This window comes from Citrus clementina, unplaced genomic scaffold, assembly GCF_000493195.1.
Source record: "Citrus clementina cultivar Clemenules unplaced genomic scaffold, Citrus_clementina_v1.0 scaffold_9, whole genome shotgun sequence".
Lineage (NCBI taxonomy): Eukaryota > Viridiplantae > Streptophyta > Magnoliopsida > Sapindales > Rutaceae > Citrus > Citrus x clementina.
Window position 1 is genome coordinate 5,401,429 of NW_006261964.1, and position 18,273 is coordinate 5,419,701.

Here is an 18,273-nt window from a genome sequence, read left to right on the forward strand (position 1 = left end):
TATTAAAATCACGCCACTTTTTTTAACTTTTCATCAATGCACCGGAAAGCAAAGATAATGACTATAACACAGCATCGTTGTCGCAGTCTCTGTTAAAAATCTCTCATACAACTTCACACATCCCAAATTTTGTAACAGGGAATAATACAGTGGTTGTGCTGTATGATGTGATTGAGATTTGTGATGTTCAGCTGCAATTGATAAGTGTATTTGATGGTCAGATACAATATAATCATGGTTACAACTAGTAATGGTGTTTGTAATAACGTTAACGTGAGGAAAATCTCTCGATGGTGAAATTAAGAAAGATTTTCATTTCTCACGATTTTGCAGCTCTTCAATTATTTGACAGCAAGAGAGAAAAAACACAGAGATTAAAATAATAATAATAAACATTGTCATGATCATGAGATCATCATATATTCTTAGCTTTCGATAATAATCTTGTCTTTGAAAACAGATGGATGCATGTATAATGAGCCCGCCCAAAATTATAGCGACAGTGTACGGTTAGTTGGGTTGTTGTTGGGCTTTCTGATCATGGGCTGGGCTCAAAGGGTTGCAAGTTTGATTCAAAAGGAGAAGGATTTTTTTTTTACTATTTTAAGGCTTTAAGCCTTTGTTTTTGACTTTTCGTTTAAGATGAACTTCATTGCGATAGATAAAATATCTCTGAGCAATAACAATTAGATAGAAAAAAAATTGTTAGAGCGTTGCAGAAATAAGTGTACATTAACTCGATTTATCATTATTAAAAAAAAATAATTAACAAGGTAAATCGGATTAACTTTATTTTTTTTAATCATTTTTATGATTATTTTATTTTATTTTATTTTATTTTTTTTGGGGGAAAAAGAGTGTTGCCGAAGGATATTGTATAGGTTTCTTGTTTCTGAATTATAAGTAGTTTTTCATTGTCATGACACTTGATTAACACAATACATATTTTATCAGAGCTGTAATCTTTTGCGAATAATAACATTGAATCAGCACCACCGAATATAATTAGTGCACACCGAAATTTTTAATCTTGGGGTCACAAGTATTCAACAAGAGTTCAATGAAAGATTAGGAATATTAATTTTGATCAAATCCACAAAAATACTAAGTTAAGAAAATGAAATATTCGCCAATTTAAAATTGGGTTATTCATGAAATTAATTAAACGATCCGCTAGGCTAAAATTTTGGCGAGAAAATCAAAATCGAATTTGTGATATATCGTTTATGTACGACATTTTTATCAATATTTTGGTGAAGATACGATCTCAAAGTTGTCAAGTTCTAAAACTTTCTCAAAATGCCTTGTGCTGCTACTCTTTTGGGCCCAGCAGCTATTGCCGGTAAGCCGAAGATCATGCTACCAAGGAACCTCGATCTTAAAGAACCTGCCGCCAAGGACACTTTGATGTTCGAAAAGTAAAAAGATAATATGCTCTGTAAATTTTGTTTGGTTACTTAGAAAAACAGAGAGAAATTTTATTGATCGAGAGAAATTGGAAAGCCAAGCATTGTTCATTATTATTTCTGTTTTGAGAATACAATTCTATTTATACTAGTTTGTATAATCTTCTCAAGGTTACAAATTCGTGAGCTCATTTTCTGTTACTCGTAACAAACTTTTGGAGGGAAACTAATTAGCTCTCAATTGTACGTAAAACAACTTTCCAGCGTGGCTTTAATCAGCAACAATACTATGACAGCTCAGCTTGATAACTCAGCACTTTAATTCTTAACATGCCCCCGTAAGCTCAAGGTCTTCAATAGACATTGAGCTTAGTTCTCATATAAGCAAAATGATCACAACTAAGAGGTTTTGTAAGCACCTCAGCTAACTGATTAGACCGGATACATGCTCAATGATCAGTTCCTTATTGGTAGTGTATTCCCTGACAAAATGTAAATCCAATTCTATATGCTTGGTTCTGGAATGATATTTAGGATTGTTTGCTAAGGCTTTTGCACTTGTATTATCACAATCAAGAATATGAGGCTTGTTGAGTGACACTTTGAGTTCTTTCAATAGATAAGTAATCTACAATATTTCCGATGTGGTCAAGGTTAAAGCTCTATACTCGGATTCAACAGTTGATCTAGAAACAATATTATGTTTCTTAAATGACCAAGACAAAAGGTTTGAACCAAGATAAACACAATATCCCCTAACATATCTCCTGTCATATGGATCAGAACCCCAGTTTGCATTCGAATAAGCTTTTAAAGTTAGGAGACCTAAATTGAAGAACTGAAGTCCAACGTGGGCTATGCTTTGTAGATATCTCAACACTCTTTTACAGGTTTGCCAGTGTAAATTAGTTGGAGCAGCCAAAAACCGACTCAACTTATTGACTGTAAATGCAATATCTGGTATGGTCAGTGTTAAATATTGTAGAGAGCCAACAATGCTTCTATATGGGGAAGGATATTCAAACATACGGCCTTTGTCTTTCTGCAATTTATCAGCAACACTAATAGGTGTGTTACAATCCTTACGGCCAAGCATGTGAGCTTTCTTCAGATATCACCAACATACTTAGTCTGAGATAGGTGTAGACCTTAAGTAGATGGAGTCACTTCCACCCCAAGGAATAATTGAAATCCCCCAAGTCTTTGAGTGTAAATTTTGAACCAAGCTGATTAATAATCTATGTTATCTGAGCATCACTAGAACCTATTATCAGAATCTCATCCACATAGACTAGAATGATTAAAATATTAAGGCCAACATGCTTGAAGAATAATGAAGTATTTGACTTGGAAGAGTGGAATCCCACTAAACTAGAGATCCTTTTAGTCTGTCATACCAAGCCCTGAGGGCCTGTTTAAGACCATAAAGGGCTTTATTCAGCTTGCATACATGATTGAGAAACTGAGAATTATAAACCCTTCTAGCTGAGGCATGAACATATCTTCAAAAAGCAAGCCAATGGGAAAAGAATTATTAACATCTAATTGCCGTATAGACTAATGATTCATGACTGCTAGGCTGAGAACAACTCAAACAGTGCATGGCTTAACAACATGACTAAATGTCTCAAAGAAATCTATTTCATAGGTTTGATGAAACCCTTTTACAACCAGCCGAGCTTTGTACTTTGAAATAATGCCATGTGGGTTGTATTTAATTTGAAAAACCCACTTATTGCCAATAAGTTTAGTGGTTGTCTCAGCTGGAACCAATGTCCAAGTACCATTTCTTTGCAAAAGCATTATACTCATCTTGCATAGCCACCTTCCATTTTGTGTAAGCTAAAATAGCTTTAACATGTATTGGCTCAATGTCTTTAGTAGCTGTAAGGTAGGTTTTTGGTTTGAAAATACAAGATTTAGCGCGGTAATCATGGGATGAGTTGGAATTGTTGGTTTAGAGGATGGTTGTGATATAATAGGGGAATTGGATAAAGAATGAGAAGATGAGAAATCAGAAGGACTAAAGTTTTGAGAAAGATAAGGAGAATGAGAAGCTTGTTGAGGTAAATGTTAAGACAACGATAAAAGTGATATTGCTAGGGCAGGAGAAACAACAAATGTCTGATGAAAGCAACTGTCATTTAAGATGCAGATTGATGGAGAGTAATTTGGAGAAGACTCAGAAGAAGGTAAAAAAGATGAAAACAATTCAGAATAGGGAAAATCAGGCTCATTAAAAATGACATGAGCTGCAACATAAGTTTTACCAGATTTTGCTAAACATTTGTACCTTTTGTGAAGAGGATTGTAACCTAAGAACAAATATTTTTGTGAGTGAAAATCAAGCTTGTGTTGATTGTAAGGCATGAGAAAAGGGTAACAAGCACATCCAAATACTTTGAGAAATTGATAATTTGGTGACTAGTGATGAAATTTTTGATAAGGAGATAGGTTATTGAGAATGGAGGTTGGCATTCTGTTGATGAGATAAGAGGCTGTATGAAAAGCCTCTTACAAAAAAAAAAAAAAAAAGGCATTTTGGCTTGAGTAAGAAAGGTTACCCCGGTTTCAACTATGCGTCTATGGTTTCTCTCAACAACACCATTTTGGTGATGTGTGTGAGGATAACTAAATCTAGTTTGGATGCCTTATTGTTTAAGAAAAGACTGAAAACCTTTAAATTCGTCTCTCATATCAGACTGTAAAGCTTTGATGGAAAGATTAAATTGTTTTTCAACTAGGCATTTAAAGTTTTTCAAAGTAGTAAGAGCATCCGACTTCAATACTAAAGGAAAAATCCAATAATATCTAGTGAAGTCATCAACAAAAAAGATATAATATTTATAACCATCCATGGATAAAACAAGTGCTGGTCCCCATAAGTCTGTGTGAACCAGTTCTAAAGGACATTTTGTTTTGATTTCAATAACTGAAAATGCAACTAATGTAGTTTTCGAAGCCGACAAGCAGCACAAAAGTGATGAATTGATTTATCAACATGAGCAGGCAGTAAACAATTATTCTTGAGAATGGTTTGTATGACATGTTTGCTTAGATGACTAAGCCTATTATGCAATATATTTACTGACACATAGCCTGAAGTTTGAAAACTTACAAGAGATTTGGATTCTAAACGGAAGTCAATATTAGATGCTTGAACAGAGGTGACATTATTATTGGAAGAAATGATTGACATCATAGAAATAGGTTCAGACAATTGCACAGAAGAAGAATGAATAGATTCCTCTTGTGATAGTAGCTTATACAGTTCATCTTTGGCAATCCCCTGAGCCAGCATAGTGCCCTTCATTTTGCCCTTTAGAAAACAAACATCAGAGAAAAATTCAATGGTAATATCATTATCAGTAAGAAGTTTGGAAATACTAATTAGATTCTTAGTAATTTGGGGAACACACAAAACATTTTGTAGCTGTAAACAAGTGCCAAATGAGGTATAAAGATGAGTATAACCTATGTCAGTGATTCAAAGGCCTTGACCAATTACCAATAGTTAGTAGATTTGAGCCAAAATAGATCTTACCATTACTCAAATTCTGTATTGGTTAAGTGATGAGTTGCTCCACTATCTAAAAACCATCCTTGACCAGCAACTCCTTCAGATGTTGTCATGAAAGCTGCTTTTGATCCCTGATTTTGATTGAAGAAGTGATTTGGAGCTGGGGTTGGAAAATTTGGAACAAAATTCTTGTTGAACCTATCTATACACTTAGCTGCTGTGTGATTAAACCTGAAGCAGATCTGACAAGTAATACCGATTCCTTGACCAAAATTCTTTCTAGCACCTCCTGAGTTGAAACCACCTTTGCCAAAATTGTTATTAAAGCCACCAGGAAATCCATTATTAAATCCACCAGCAAAACCTCTGAAGTTATTATTCCAATTTCCTCTTTGTGGATTAGATCCTTGATAACCACCTCTTCCATTACCACTAAAGCCACCTCTTCCACTAGGATTGTTGTTCCAATTATTTCCCCTAGCCTTGTTCCAGTTACTTTGAGTATTATTATTACCTTTCTTTGAAAAATTTTCAGCCTGAGCTACATCAGCTGCATAGTTTTTAATTTCCTTGGTGTTGTGAAGCTTATTGTTTTCAAGTCTAGCCTCATGTGTGAAAAGCATAGCATAAGCTTCACTAAGATCCATAGTTAACATATTTGCCTCAATATAGACAACTACAAGATAATATGACTGATCTAGGCTAGAAATAAGATGAGTAATCAGATCCAAATCATTCACAGGACTACCAGCTAGAGCAAGGCCATTTGTAACTGTTTTAAGCTTTGTAAAATATTCTAACATGGTTAAGGATCCTTTTTGCGGATTATTTAAAAGTATTTTCAGATGAACTTTCATAGTCATAGATTCAGATCCGAATTGTTTTTCAAGGTTTTTCCACAACTCAAAAGAAGTCTTAGAGCTTACCACAAGACTGAGAATATCAACACTCATAGATGACATAATCCAACTAAGTATGAGTTGATCTTGACGTTTCCAAGCTGCATATTCTGGATTCTCTTGACCTTCAATGCTGGAAGAAGAACCTTCAGATCTAGATTCTGATGGAAGAAATTGATCAGGACAAAGCCTTGATCCATCGATATAACCTTCAAGACTGTTGCCATGAATTGAAGAAAGTGCTTATTGTTTCCAGATCATGTAGTTTGAGCGATCAAGCTTGATTGGATTTATAAAGGTGAAAGAAGTTATGGTAGTGTTACTAGATTGTTGATTAGAACCTATTAAGGCCATTGGATTCAACTCAGATACTAAGTTAAAAGATAATATGCTCTGTAAATTTTGTTTGGTTACTTAGACAAACAGAGAGAAAATTTATTGATCAAGAGAAATTGGAAAGCTAAGCACTGTTCGTTATTATTTCTATTTTGAGAATACAATGCTATTTATAGCAGTGTATAGAATCTTCTCAAGGTTACAAATTCGTGAGCTCATATTCTTTTACTCGTAACAAACTTTTGGAGGGAAACTAATTAGCTCTCAACTGTATGCAAAACAACTTTCCAACACGGCTTTAATCAGCAACAATACTATGACAGCTCCGCTTGATGACTCAGCACTTTAATTCTTAACACGAAACTTTTGACATGGACGCTGCCAGTGACCCACCAATGGGACTAACCGAAAACTCAGCTCCTATGTATTTCTCATCCGGTAACCCGTGCCAAGACTTTTTCATCCACGTCGTGTCCGGCACACCGTACGATAAATTAACTCAACGGATAGAATTGTCCTGGGCCCACGACCCCAACGATCTTAAAACTGCTTTCTAACTTACGTGGCGTCAGAGGGACTGGAAAATCCGACAGAGAGAATTTCTACTAGGCAGCTATTTCGCTTTACAAGAAGCAGAAGAAAACTTTGGCTTAACTCAAGTGCTTTTGTTGATTTCGGGTACTTGAAAGACCTGACGGAGATTCTTTATCGGATCTTGGAAGGACCCGGTCGGAGAGAAGGGCTTAGTAAGTGAGAAGGATGTTGGAGAGAGAGAACAAGAGGAAAGATCAAGAGAGGAAGAAAGAGAGGAAGAAAATTTGATGATTCCGAGGAGGAGGACCAACAAGAAGAAGTTGTCGAAAAGAAAGATGAGGAGATGTGTAGCGTGATTAGCAAGGAAGAGGCTAGGGTTTTGAGAAAGGAAAGAGAGATAGCTAAAGCAAGAAAAGCTTTAGAGAAATACAGTTCTGATTCGTGTTATACGTAGTTGTATGACTTTGTTTGTGATGTTTTTGTTAATTTTTTTAAAGCTGATACGAAGAAATTGAACTCTGAGGATCTTTCGCAGATTAGTCTTGCAGCAAAATGTTGTCCCTCTATTGATTCCTCATACGATAAGACAACCTTGATATGTGAAGGGATCGCGAGAAGGAGGGTTAGGGATAGGTTGAGAAAGCAAGTTCCTTATGTACGGCTTTTCAATTGCCGGAGGCTTACATGTGTGCGAAAAATTGGAGTTCTTTGCCTTACAATAGGGTTGCTTCTGTTGCAATGAAGAACTAAAACTCCTTTGTTTGAGAAGCATGATAAGGAAATATTCAAAGACATTCTTCAAAAAGTGAAGAGTGGGAAGGCAAATATTCCCCGCCGGGGGGGGGGGGTTGCTCCGCATCAGATAATTAAGTCATTGGACGCTAAGAATGAGAATGGTGCAGAAGTGGCTGAGCTTCAATGGTCAAGAATGGTTGAGGATATGTCAAAGAAGGGGAAACTCACAAATTGTCTCGCGGTTACTGATGTTTCCGCGAGTATGGGCGGGTTTCCAATGGAGCTATCGATTGCACTTGGTTTGCTGGTTTCAGAGTTGAGTGAGGAGCCATGTAAAGGGAAACTGATTACATTTAGCGAGAATCCGGAGATTCACCTGATACAAGGAGATGAGATAAGTCCAAGACTGACTCTATAAGACACATGAATTGGGGTGGAAGTACTGATTTCCAGAAAGTTTTTGATATGATATTGCAAGTTGCTGTTGAGAGCAAGTTGAGTGAAAACCAAGTAATAAAAAAGGCTGTTTGTTTTCAGTGATCGTGCAAATGAACAAGAAGGTTGGTCTGAAGATAAAGATGAAGATGAAGATATGAACAGAAGGAAGTTTGAGCAGAAGACGGAGAAGGCTCAAAAGAAGGAGTGTGGATATGATAAGATCCTGAGACTGTGTTTTGGAATCTAAGATACTCGCCTTCCACTCCAGTGGTGGCTAAACAGACGGGAGTCGCAATGCTGAATGGGTTTTCGAAGAACTTACTGTCTGTGTTCTTGAATGAAGGCGGCAACAGGCCAGTTCTGCTGATGAGTACAAAAGAACTTGTCATTTATGATCGATTGATATGTGATGAGCTTTTAATTTTTCAGTGATATCCAATTCTTTTTATTTTTTGGTGCATGGAATCCAAGGGATATCCAATTTCCGTGCCCTGAGAAAGCTGTTATTATCACAAATAGTCATGTATTTGAATAAATTTTGGTACTATATATGCAATGCTTAATTTCCCCTGTTGCTGTTAGTCTTATTTGTTCTTATCTGATGCTTAGAGGGAGTTGAGCTTAAACAAATGAAATAAATCAGTTTACAATATTTAAAAAGTTATTCTTACATTTTAATATGTAATCTTAATTAACTTCACATATTTTGTGAATCATATGGGATGTTCCAGTCCTCTATTCATCATATTTATTATATATCCCCCTGAGCAAGAAACCTGTGGGCCAGGGAGTTTTCTTCTCACAGTTGAGAGTAGCTGTTTTGAAATAATGTCAATATAAATCAGTTTAGGAGATAGAGGACTTTTATTGTCAATAGTTATGTTCTCACAGTTGAGAGTAGCTGCTTTGAAATAATGTCAATATTGATCAGTTTAGGAGTTAAGAGAGCTTTTATTGTCAATCTCCATGCAGAACCCTATCATGCCACAGAAGAGTATAACACATGTCCTTCCACATTGAAATGCTTGGTGTCCATTTTAATCGACAATAACAGGCATACATGTACGCAATGACTAACTATTTTCAAATTCAACGAGTGAAATGGAAAAGCTGGTACTCAGATTGCTCTGTTCCTTATTGCTAATCATTCAGCCTTCTTTCCGATTTCGTGCTCTTAACTACAGGAAAACAAACTGTAGATTTGCACTCTAAAGAAAATACTATGGATATCTTGTTACTACGCACCCATTTAATAATTTTAAAAATTAATTTTTATTTTAGAGACTCCAGAGAATTCTAAAATAGTTCCTCAATTAAACTCTTTTTAATTATTCACACATTAATTTTTTAAAATCAAAACATGTCACTCTTTCACTGAGTAATATCAATGTCCACAGAATTTTTTAAAAATTTATTCTTTCTGTAACTTGCAGTTTTTTTTTTAATTCTTCCCATTCTTTTTTCATAATCTGCACACAAGTAAATCAAAAGCTTCTTCTTCCTTTTTTTTTTTTCCTTTTTTCTTTAATTTTTGTCTTCTAAGTTTTTCTTGGTTGACATTGGACTAAATATAAACCTAAACTATTATTAAATAAAACAATCACACAGAGAGAAGGTAAAAATAAAAATTCAACGCTCTAGAGGATTACAAAGACATAGAAATTCACCGTACAATGAGTCCTACAAAAGATACAGGCTTCCTAATTCACCATTCTAAGAAATTCCACCTAAGAGAAACAAAGTTTAAAGAAGTAACACTAAATAAGAACACTCTTGTAAATTACACTCTCAAAATTATACACATTATTTTAAAATTCCTACATATTATCTTTATATAAACAAACTTTGAATATCCCTCCAAGCTTAGGATAAGGTCTCTATCATTTTAGAACTCAAATCAAATTTGAATTAAAGATCATAGCTTTAATGAGGTGGAGATTAACAAAGCAAACGCAATTTAATTTCAAAGTCAATTTCAACAATAAATTCTGAGCAGTTAACACTCATCTAATCATATCTTAATGTAAAATCTCTAAATCAATCACTATAAAATTCATTAAACTCCTGACTAATGGAGATTTTTAATGATATGAAGTTTATTAATTAAATTTTGATTCACTGATGCCAATAAATTCAAAACTTTCGGCTTTGTATATAATTCTTGACAGTTATTACTTTTATTAACTAAATCTTGAATATGTTTTAAGAAGAAAAATCTTGATACTTATAAATATATATATATATATTCAAAAATGATAAGTCTCTTAAACACTCCTGTATCATTTTTCCATCAACTCTTCTTCTACTTCATTTATTTGTTCCTTCTTTCTACCTCATAAAGCAAAAGGTCAATGAGAGCATCCTAATATAGTTTTGGGGTCTAGCTATGTTGCAACAGTGATACGGTATCACTGTTGCTTTCAGCCATTGGATTTTACTAATACAACTGTACAACTATAAATCCAATGGTTAAAAGCAACAGTGGTACCGTATCACTATTACAACGTAGCTTTGGCCATAGTTTTGATATAAGTGCCAAAAAAATTATCACTTCCACTACTGCGCCACATGTATGGAAAAAATAATAAAATATTTGTTTATTACTCGGATTCACGTTTAAGAGATAGCGATACAAGGCAACATGAAAATCACATGACAGTTTATGTTAAGTCCAAAGAAATCACTAATTTAACCCAGAATATTATCAATAAACAGCAAGTGATTACAACAAAAATCACGTGTTAACAATTTAGATACGGGCAAAATGGTTAATTAATCCAACAGCATGAAATGAAATAAAAGAACAAACAACACAAATCTAGATCTGAAATCAAATCTTCCGCCAAGTCCGCTTTCTTCGTACTTCATAAAGTGAAAAATAAAATATGAATTTAATAGAAGTTTATAAACAAACACTGACAAGAGCATTGGAGTGCGAAATAGCAAGTACATGCTCGAGTTAAGTCGTGAGAATACATAGTCAAAAAACAAGGGGAAATCTCGATTTATTGAAGCTATCAAGTATAATTTTATATTTAGAATTCTTCTCTAACCATGTATCCGGACTATTGACGGTTTTTTGAACATTCATGATGAAACTTGCGTATTAAATTAAATTTGATGTTAATCGAAATTTATTAGAGTTAGATAGACGACGACATAGTTAATGAATGTCCAAAGTAATGAATTTACGTATATTAATTTTCTCTTAATGGAAAACTTCATCAAATATTATAAAATAGAGCAGACTCTTAATATTTTTCTAAATACCAGAAAGGGGCGCATTGTGATTGCCAAGCCCCATGATCTACTAGTGTGTCAAGGGAGAATGGATATTTATCAAGAGATTCTTACCGTACCATTAGATGCTCAATCTGCTTGCTCCATGTGGTCTAAATTGTGTTGATCATCTAATACCAGTCTCCTTATTATTCTTCTACAAGTAGTTCATATTTCTTCAGTTGCGTCTATTGATCAGAATCGACAGGTACCAGAAACAAAATCCGATTAGTAAAACATATGTGACTCTGTGGTTATGCAAGTTTGCCAGTCAAGGAATTATATATGTTGCAAAAACACAGATTTCTGAGCTGGGGAACATATGGAGACTCAAAATGTACACTTGAGAATATTTATTATTGTAGATAGCATTGCAGCTGGCACTCAACTACGTCTTATTCTTGAATCAGATACAAGCAATGAGATGAGCACAGCAAGTACTAGTGAAAAGTGAAATAAGATGCACAAGAAAGCATATCTAATATTAGTCGGCCGGAAGCTCTTATTTCTGGCTCCATATATATATATATACACACACACTCTAAAATACTTCAGACACAGTTTTATGCATGGACATGTATATGATGATGGGCTCGGTGTGGGAATAGCTTCTCAATCTCTAACCTTGGTGGATTGAGGGTAGTTCTATAGCTTAAAAGTTGAAAGTTACACGGGATATAATTAGCCTTAGTACTCCCCATGGAACGTATAAATACAGCCCGAAAGTTGACAAAACCAAAATAAAATGCAAGTTGCAATCCAGATGCAAAAAAGAGGAGGCTTGTAAATTGGCGTCTTGTGCTCTGGGAGAGGCTTCCCTACCCTGGAAGTCTTTGGTGGGTTCCCGGAATCCGGAAATATTGATCCGATAGCTGGTTTCAGGTAAATACTGGGATTTTTGTCATTATAATTCTGTGGTTTGGATTCTTGGTGAGGCTGGCAACTACGAATTGGTTGCTTGCGGGTTGCAGCGATAGGAGAGGGAAGAACCATTAGCCCAATGAGTAACAATAGCAAGTGTGTGAGTGTGAGAACCATCTTTGTTGATTCTGGTTATGCTGCGATTTCAGGATTTGGTGCCTTTATAGAGAATTCTTCTTCTTCTTTAAGTTTGATCATAACGTGATAGGTAAAGTTGGGACAGAACGCCTATCCTTTCGTGAATGTTGACTTAATTAGCTAACTGTAATTATTATGTTGCTATTTGAGTCCTAACATTTTTAGGACTAATTTTTTTTAAAAAAATAATTGAGTAGGAGTAGATTTTTCCTTTATTAATGTGGATGGAGTAAATATCTCTCCATAATTAAGTGAGTAGAAATTTAGGATGTGTCATAGTAGATTTGATATGGAGTAGTCTTAATAAATTTTTCATTCTAAAAATAAATAGATCTAATTATATATATGTAATAAAATAAATAAATAAGTAGAAATCTGAGTTATGTCATAATAAACCTGATACAGAGTAGTTATAGTAGATTTCTCACTATCAATAAATGAGTAAATCTAACTCTAACGCACGCACAAAAATTTTGACTTGCAATAATGCTGTCACGGCCAAGATTGACTAGTGATTGCAAATTTTTACTGTATTTATATATGAATTTAAAAAAATCTCAGCAACAGGATCCAGTGCTCATCTACTCTGCATTAATGCTGATTCCATCTAGCAAGAATCCGGAGCGTTTCTCTTAATAGAACATGCAAATGGTATTGATTCAAAAAGTTTGACAGCCTATTGCTGCGTAGAGAATAAGTAATTGATTTTAAATCTATGCATACGTAAAGCGCTGGCTATCTTATTACTCAACACACAATTTTTTTTTTTTAAAAAAAAGAGCAGCTTACTGCAGTAATCCTCCATTGATTCTTTTTTTTTGCCCCCTCTTTTTCTGTTATTTTCCAAAATATGTTGCGGGTGGGACTTGTGAGTGGGGACGGAGATTTATATAGAGATGCATGATGGAGATTGGATTGGTTTTAAATGGATACGTTGCGTGTCTAGGCCATGGGCAGCTGCCACTACCATTGAAGCTTTTACGTGCATCGAACGATAAAGCCTTGGCTTTGCGTACGTGCTGGCCGGACTTCAGAGGTTCAATATATTGATGAAAAGAAAATTGAAGTTTCCTTCCCCTGTTCCTATATTATTATATTTAAAATTTTATCATGATTTCTTGTTTTCTACTACTACTACTATTATTATTATTATTATTATTGTAACCGTACTAATAAAACAATGATTTAGTTCGCCTTTTTAATATCATTAATTTATTAGATGGGTAGGGCGGGATAAGAAACCCTCCTTACCAAACATTAGTTTTTTTATTTTATTTATTATTATTATTATTTTTTTGGGAACTTGAGTGAATATTTTATAGGCGCAAAATGTATTTACTAGAAACCAAGCTCTACCCAGGGAGATCAAACAAATAGTTGAGTGAAGTGAATTGATTAAAAGCAGTGGCGAAGCTAGAAATATTTTTTTGGGTGGGTTAGATTTTTTTTTTTAAATTAAATTTATCTGACAAAAAGTTTGTTATATACAAAAAAATAATTAAATTACACTACATAAGTAAAAAATAATAAGAATAATATAATAAAAGTACAATGTAAATAAGAAAAACAATATTGACGAAGTTATGCCATGCGATTATTTAAAAAAGCAAACTCATCTATTATTGCGTCTGAGTTGATATTATCTGCAATTTCTTTTTCAATGTAAACAACCATACAATTTAAAAGAAACTCATTCTCTATCTTGTTTTAATGTGCTGTCTTAATTAGTTTCATGGTAAAAAATACTCTCATTTATCATTTTCATGGTAGAAAATAATCTCATATGGTGGGTTCTCATATCAAACATATCTATCACTATTTTGTAGCCTTTGAAGAAGTTTTCTTTGTAGTTGAGGGTAAGTGTACAACATTAAAATATCTTGAGATTTTATTTGTAATGCTTGACAAAGTAAGTCATTCACCCCCAAAACTTTATTTAATAAATGTTAAATAAACACAAATTTATTTTTTAGTATAAATTTTAATAAGGACAAATTTATAATCCACTATTTTTCTTTAAAAAAAACTCACCCTGTTTAAAAGGATATTTATTTTGAGAATGGAGAGCAAATTTAAGGAATATATGTGAATAAGAAAAAAAAAACTTTTCGCATGTACAGTTGGAACTAGTAGTTTTGAACTAATGAGCGATATTAATCGAATTAGGAATTAGAAATCTTTCATTCTCCATATTTCAACCACAGAGCTTTAATTTTTATTTCTTTTAATGTCAAAGACTTTGTACCATATATATCAGTAGCAGCAACATTGATGCAACGACTAATAAAAGATGTCCTTTTCGAATTTGTTGGGTGAAATGAACAAATAGCTGACCACTTGTGATGTATACGTGGGTCTAGCTACTATACCCATGGGGTTTGGTATCCCATTCTTTTGTCTTTTTTAAATTCACCGTCGGATTTTACGTGACAATTATATAATAGTTAGATGTGATTATTGGGCCATTAATATTAAAAGCCTTTGTTGTTCATGTAAAATAAAAAAAATCAAAAGTTTTATATAATTATGATATATAAGTCCACAATATTTTAATTTTTTTTACTCTATTGAACTAGGTTTTCAATTAAATGACTTATTCTTACATTTATTAATATCTATTTAAATCAATAAATTAACTAATTTATTACATGGTTAAACTATGTAAATTATTTACTAACCATAATTGATGATTAATATAATTATGATTTTTTTTAATTTAACACAGCAACCAATTTCCTTTCACCCATGTGAGCAGGGTTCAAACACTATATCTTTTTTTTTTTTTTCAAACAAGAGATTTTATATGTCAAGTAGATGGAATACACAAAATACGAAAATAAATTTAATTTGATATTTTATGTAGGTAATGTTTTATTTTTTTAGAACATAATATTTAATTAACATACTAAATTATTTAATTATGTAGTAAAAATATTTTAATTTACTAATAATATTAAAGTGTTAGTTTATGAATTTGTAAAATTATTTTTGTTTATTTGAGCAATGAGTTTTGTATTTTTTATTGAATTTTTGTCCTAAAATAAAAGGAGTAAATTTAATTACACACTTAAATAAATTTAATTGAGTTTTTGTCCTGAAAATCGTGGCTTCCAGAAGTATTAATGCAACTGAAAATTTATAGGTGTGGGACTAATATGTAAAAATTTAAAAGTTTTTAGCTTTTTTATTTTTATAACAAATTACAGGACTCTATTATAATTGACCTTAAAAAAAGATGAAAAAAAGGTACCAAACCCCTGTTGCAAAGTAGTTTTGCCCGATGTATATACGTAGGTAAACTTTTGGTGCTCTTTCATTTTCACCTTTGGATTATATTATGAAGGGACATATTAAATTAATTAATTATGATCAGTTGCTCATATTTGATCATAATTTGAGCATGATTAAGGTGTTGCCGGTGCTAAGGATTAGACAGTTTCTAGGTAAAGACTTTTCAGTCCCTACTTAGTTGTTGGGAGTTATGACAATTGAGGTTGTGCAAACATTAATTTGGGGACCATGGATTAATTGGCAATAAAATGCTGACGTAGTTGAGACAGAGAGCAAAAGTTGCTGAGCATTTTGTCAGTCATAATTTTTCTTTTTGTTTGGCATTGTGGTTGGGTAATTGTAGTCTATAGTTTAAAAATTATAATTTTTAAATATTTTAATAAATACTTAATGGTTTGGAAGCTAATTTAAATTTATCCTAACTTACATAAAGAACTTACAATATTTTTATTAATTTTGTTATAATTATTATTTAAAAGTCATATTACTCCATTATTAATTTTTACTTTATAACTATTTTTTTTTATCTCACCAGCTTAATACCAAACAGGTCTTTATGACTGATATACTATTTGTAAGGGGCAGTTTTAATTACTTCATCTTCCTGTATCCTGCTATTTGGCTAGAATTATACCAGAGAATAAGTTGCTCTGAATAAAGATAAAGTTCAAGTATCCATATGCTAGGTTCCATTACTGTCATAAACAAAGCTACCAAATATTAGCAAACCCCTATTTTTTCTGATATTGCAAGATTGATCTAATCGTAGCCTTCATCAATTTAACTGCTATCTAAACATTTCAATATAGTTTTATCTTGTATCTTCTTATTGATGATTTTTCAAGAGATCGAAAAAAAACAACCGACTTGTGATTGAGTTGTATGGATACTTCCAAGCCATATAATAATTAGCAGTTTATTTGGAGATGGATGATATATCAAGTGATTCATTACTAATTCATCAATCTTTAGAAGTTGAACTTGCTTGGAATAAATGTTTACTCAAATTCTATTGTAATATTGATCATGTAATATCAACTTAGCAAACCCAATTGACTTGGTTGCTGTTTATATGAGTTAAGTATATCATCCAGGAAATTTCAGAAAGTGAAAAAGGACATTGGCAGATGCATTATTATAGATATTACAGCAGCTATCACTCAACTGCATTTTACATTCGAGAAATTAGGTACTCACCGCCTACAAGCAATCAACAAGCGAATGAACCACTGGGATGAGCGAGCATTCCTCTGCAAGTACTAGAAACAAATAAGACATAAAAAGAAATAATATTATAGAGGACTAATAAGCAGGAGCTTTATTAATTTGTATAGCAAATAATCCATGCATATTTTTTTTTATAAAATCAGTTGTGTGGGGGATTGTAGGGTGGCTTGTGTTCTGGTGGCTTGTGTTCTGGGAATGGCTTCCCTACTTTAGGGTGTTCGAAAACCGGTGGCTTTGGGAAAGGCTTCCCAATCTTTGGAGGCTCGTAGATTGGAGGCTTAGGGAATGGCTTGTCAATCTTGGGAGGCTTTGGAAAAGGCTTGTCAACCTTCGGAGGCTCGTAAACTGGAGGCTTTGGAAATGGCTTGTCGATCTTGGGAGGCTCATAAACTGGAGGCTTTGGATATGGCTTGTCAATCTTGGGAGGCTTTGGGAATGGCTTGTCAATCTTGGGAGGCTTTGGGAATGGCTTGTCAATCTTGGGAGGTTTTGGGAGTGGCTTGTCAATCTTGGGAGGCTTTGGGAATGGCTTGTCAATCTTGGGAGGCTTTGGGAATGGCTTATCAATCTTGGGAGGCTTTGGGACAGGCTTGTCAATCTTGGGATGTTCGTAAAATGGTGGCTTAGAGTAATCAGCAAGAGATGGAGTGGCGAGAAGTACCACCACCCCAAGGAGCAACACTGGCAAGTATGTTAGAGACATCTTGTTCGCTTTGTTTTTCGATGATACAAAATTAGGAACTGGTGCTCTTTTATAGAGTTCCTGTGACTACGTTGGCCATTGCAGGTTTTAAAACATAATCTTGTTAGTTACGTTTTAAGCTTATTTTATGAAAAAAGTCAAAAGTAACATTTGTAAGTTACCGGGTGATGATAGATGTTTTAGGTGAATTTGGGTCCCTCTTGAGTCGGCGGAAGTTGAAAATTGAAGCAGTGCCTAATTTCAAAGTGTGACAATTTTTTTATCTTTCCGGTGACCCCGTTCCATTAATATAATTTTTTCCAACAAAATTTTTTTTACTATGACTTTTGGTATTTTAAATATAGAAATTATTTCTAGATGCATTCTCCCGTATTCTGGTTCCTTCCATCGAGATTGCTCATTTCATTGGCACAGTTTTGCGTAATGCGGTCATTTTAAATTGATTTTGTGGTCGAAAATTGGACATCAATTATATGTGTTAGTTATAATCACGTGGTTATCTACCCTGCCCTTCAATTAATGGTTGCATAAGTTGATGGCCAAATACAGATGCTAATTAAGTTCAGACGTTGTGGCTTCGAAAGAGAGGGTGCTCGTCTTTGTCAGATTGGTTATCTATGTATACATAAATGATCATTAATAATCATTGAATAATCCGTTAATTGTAAATCATTAATAATTATTGAATAATCCGTTAATTGTAAATCATGTATACAAGTTTTGTGCATGTAAAATGATGTGACATAAATGTAACGAGGGAGTAGAAGTACAAAAGATGACCACGTATTTACGACTTCGTACAATATCAAAGGTAAGTTTGAAAGTGTTGCCGAGCCAAGCTGCTCC

General features: G+C 33.7%; 1 protein-coding gene across 1 annotated transcript; it reads right to left on the minus strand.

Annotated features, from left to right (window-relative positions):
- Positions 1-16,863: 16,863 nt before the first annotated feature.
- Positions 16,864-17,427, minus strand: LOC18032146 (repetitive proline-rich cell wall protein 1). Its single transcript, XM_006420143.2, has one exon. The coding sequence runs from the start codon at positions 17,425-17,427 to the stop codon at positions 16,864-16,866; it is 564 nt and encodes a 187-aa protein (XP_006420206.1).
- Positions 17,428-18,273: the final 846 nt, after the last annotated feature.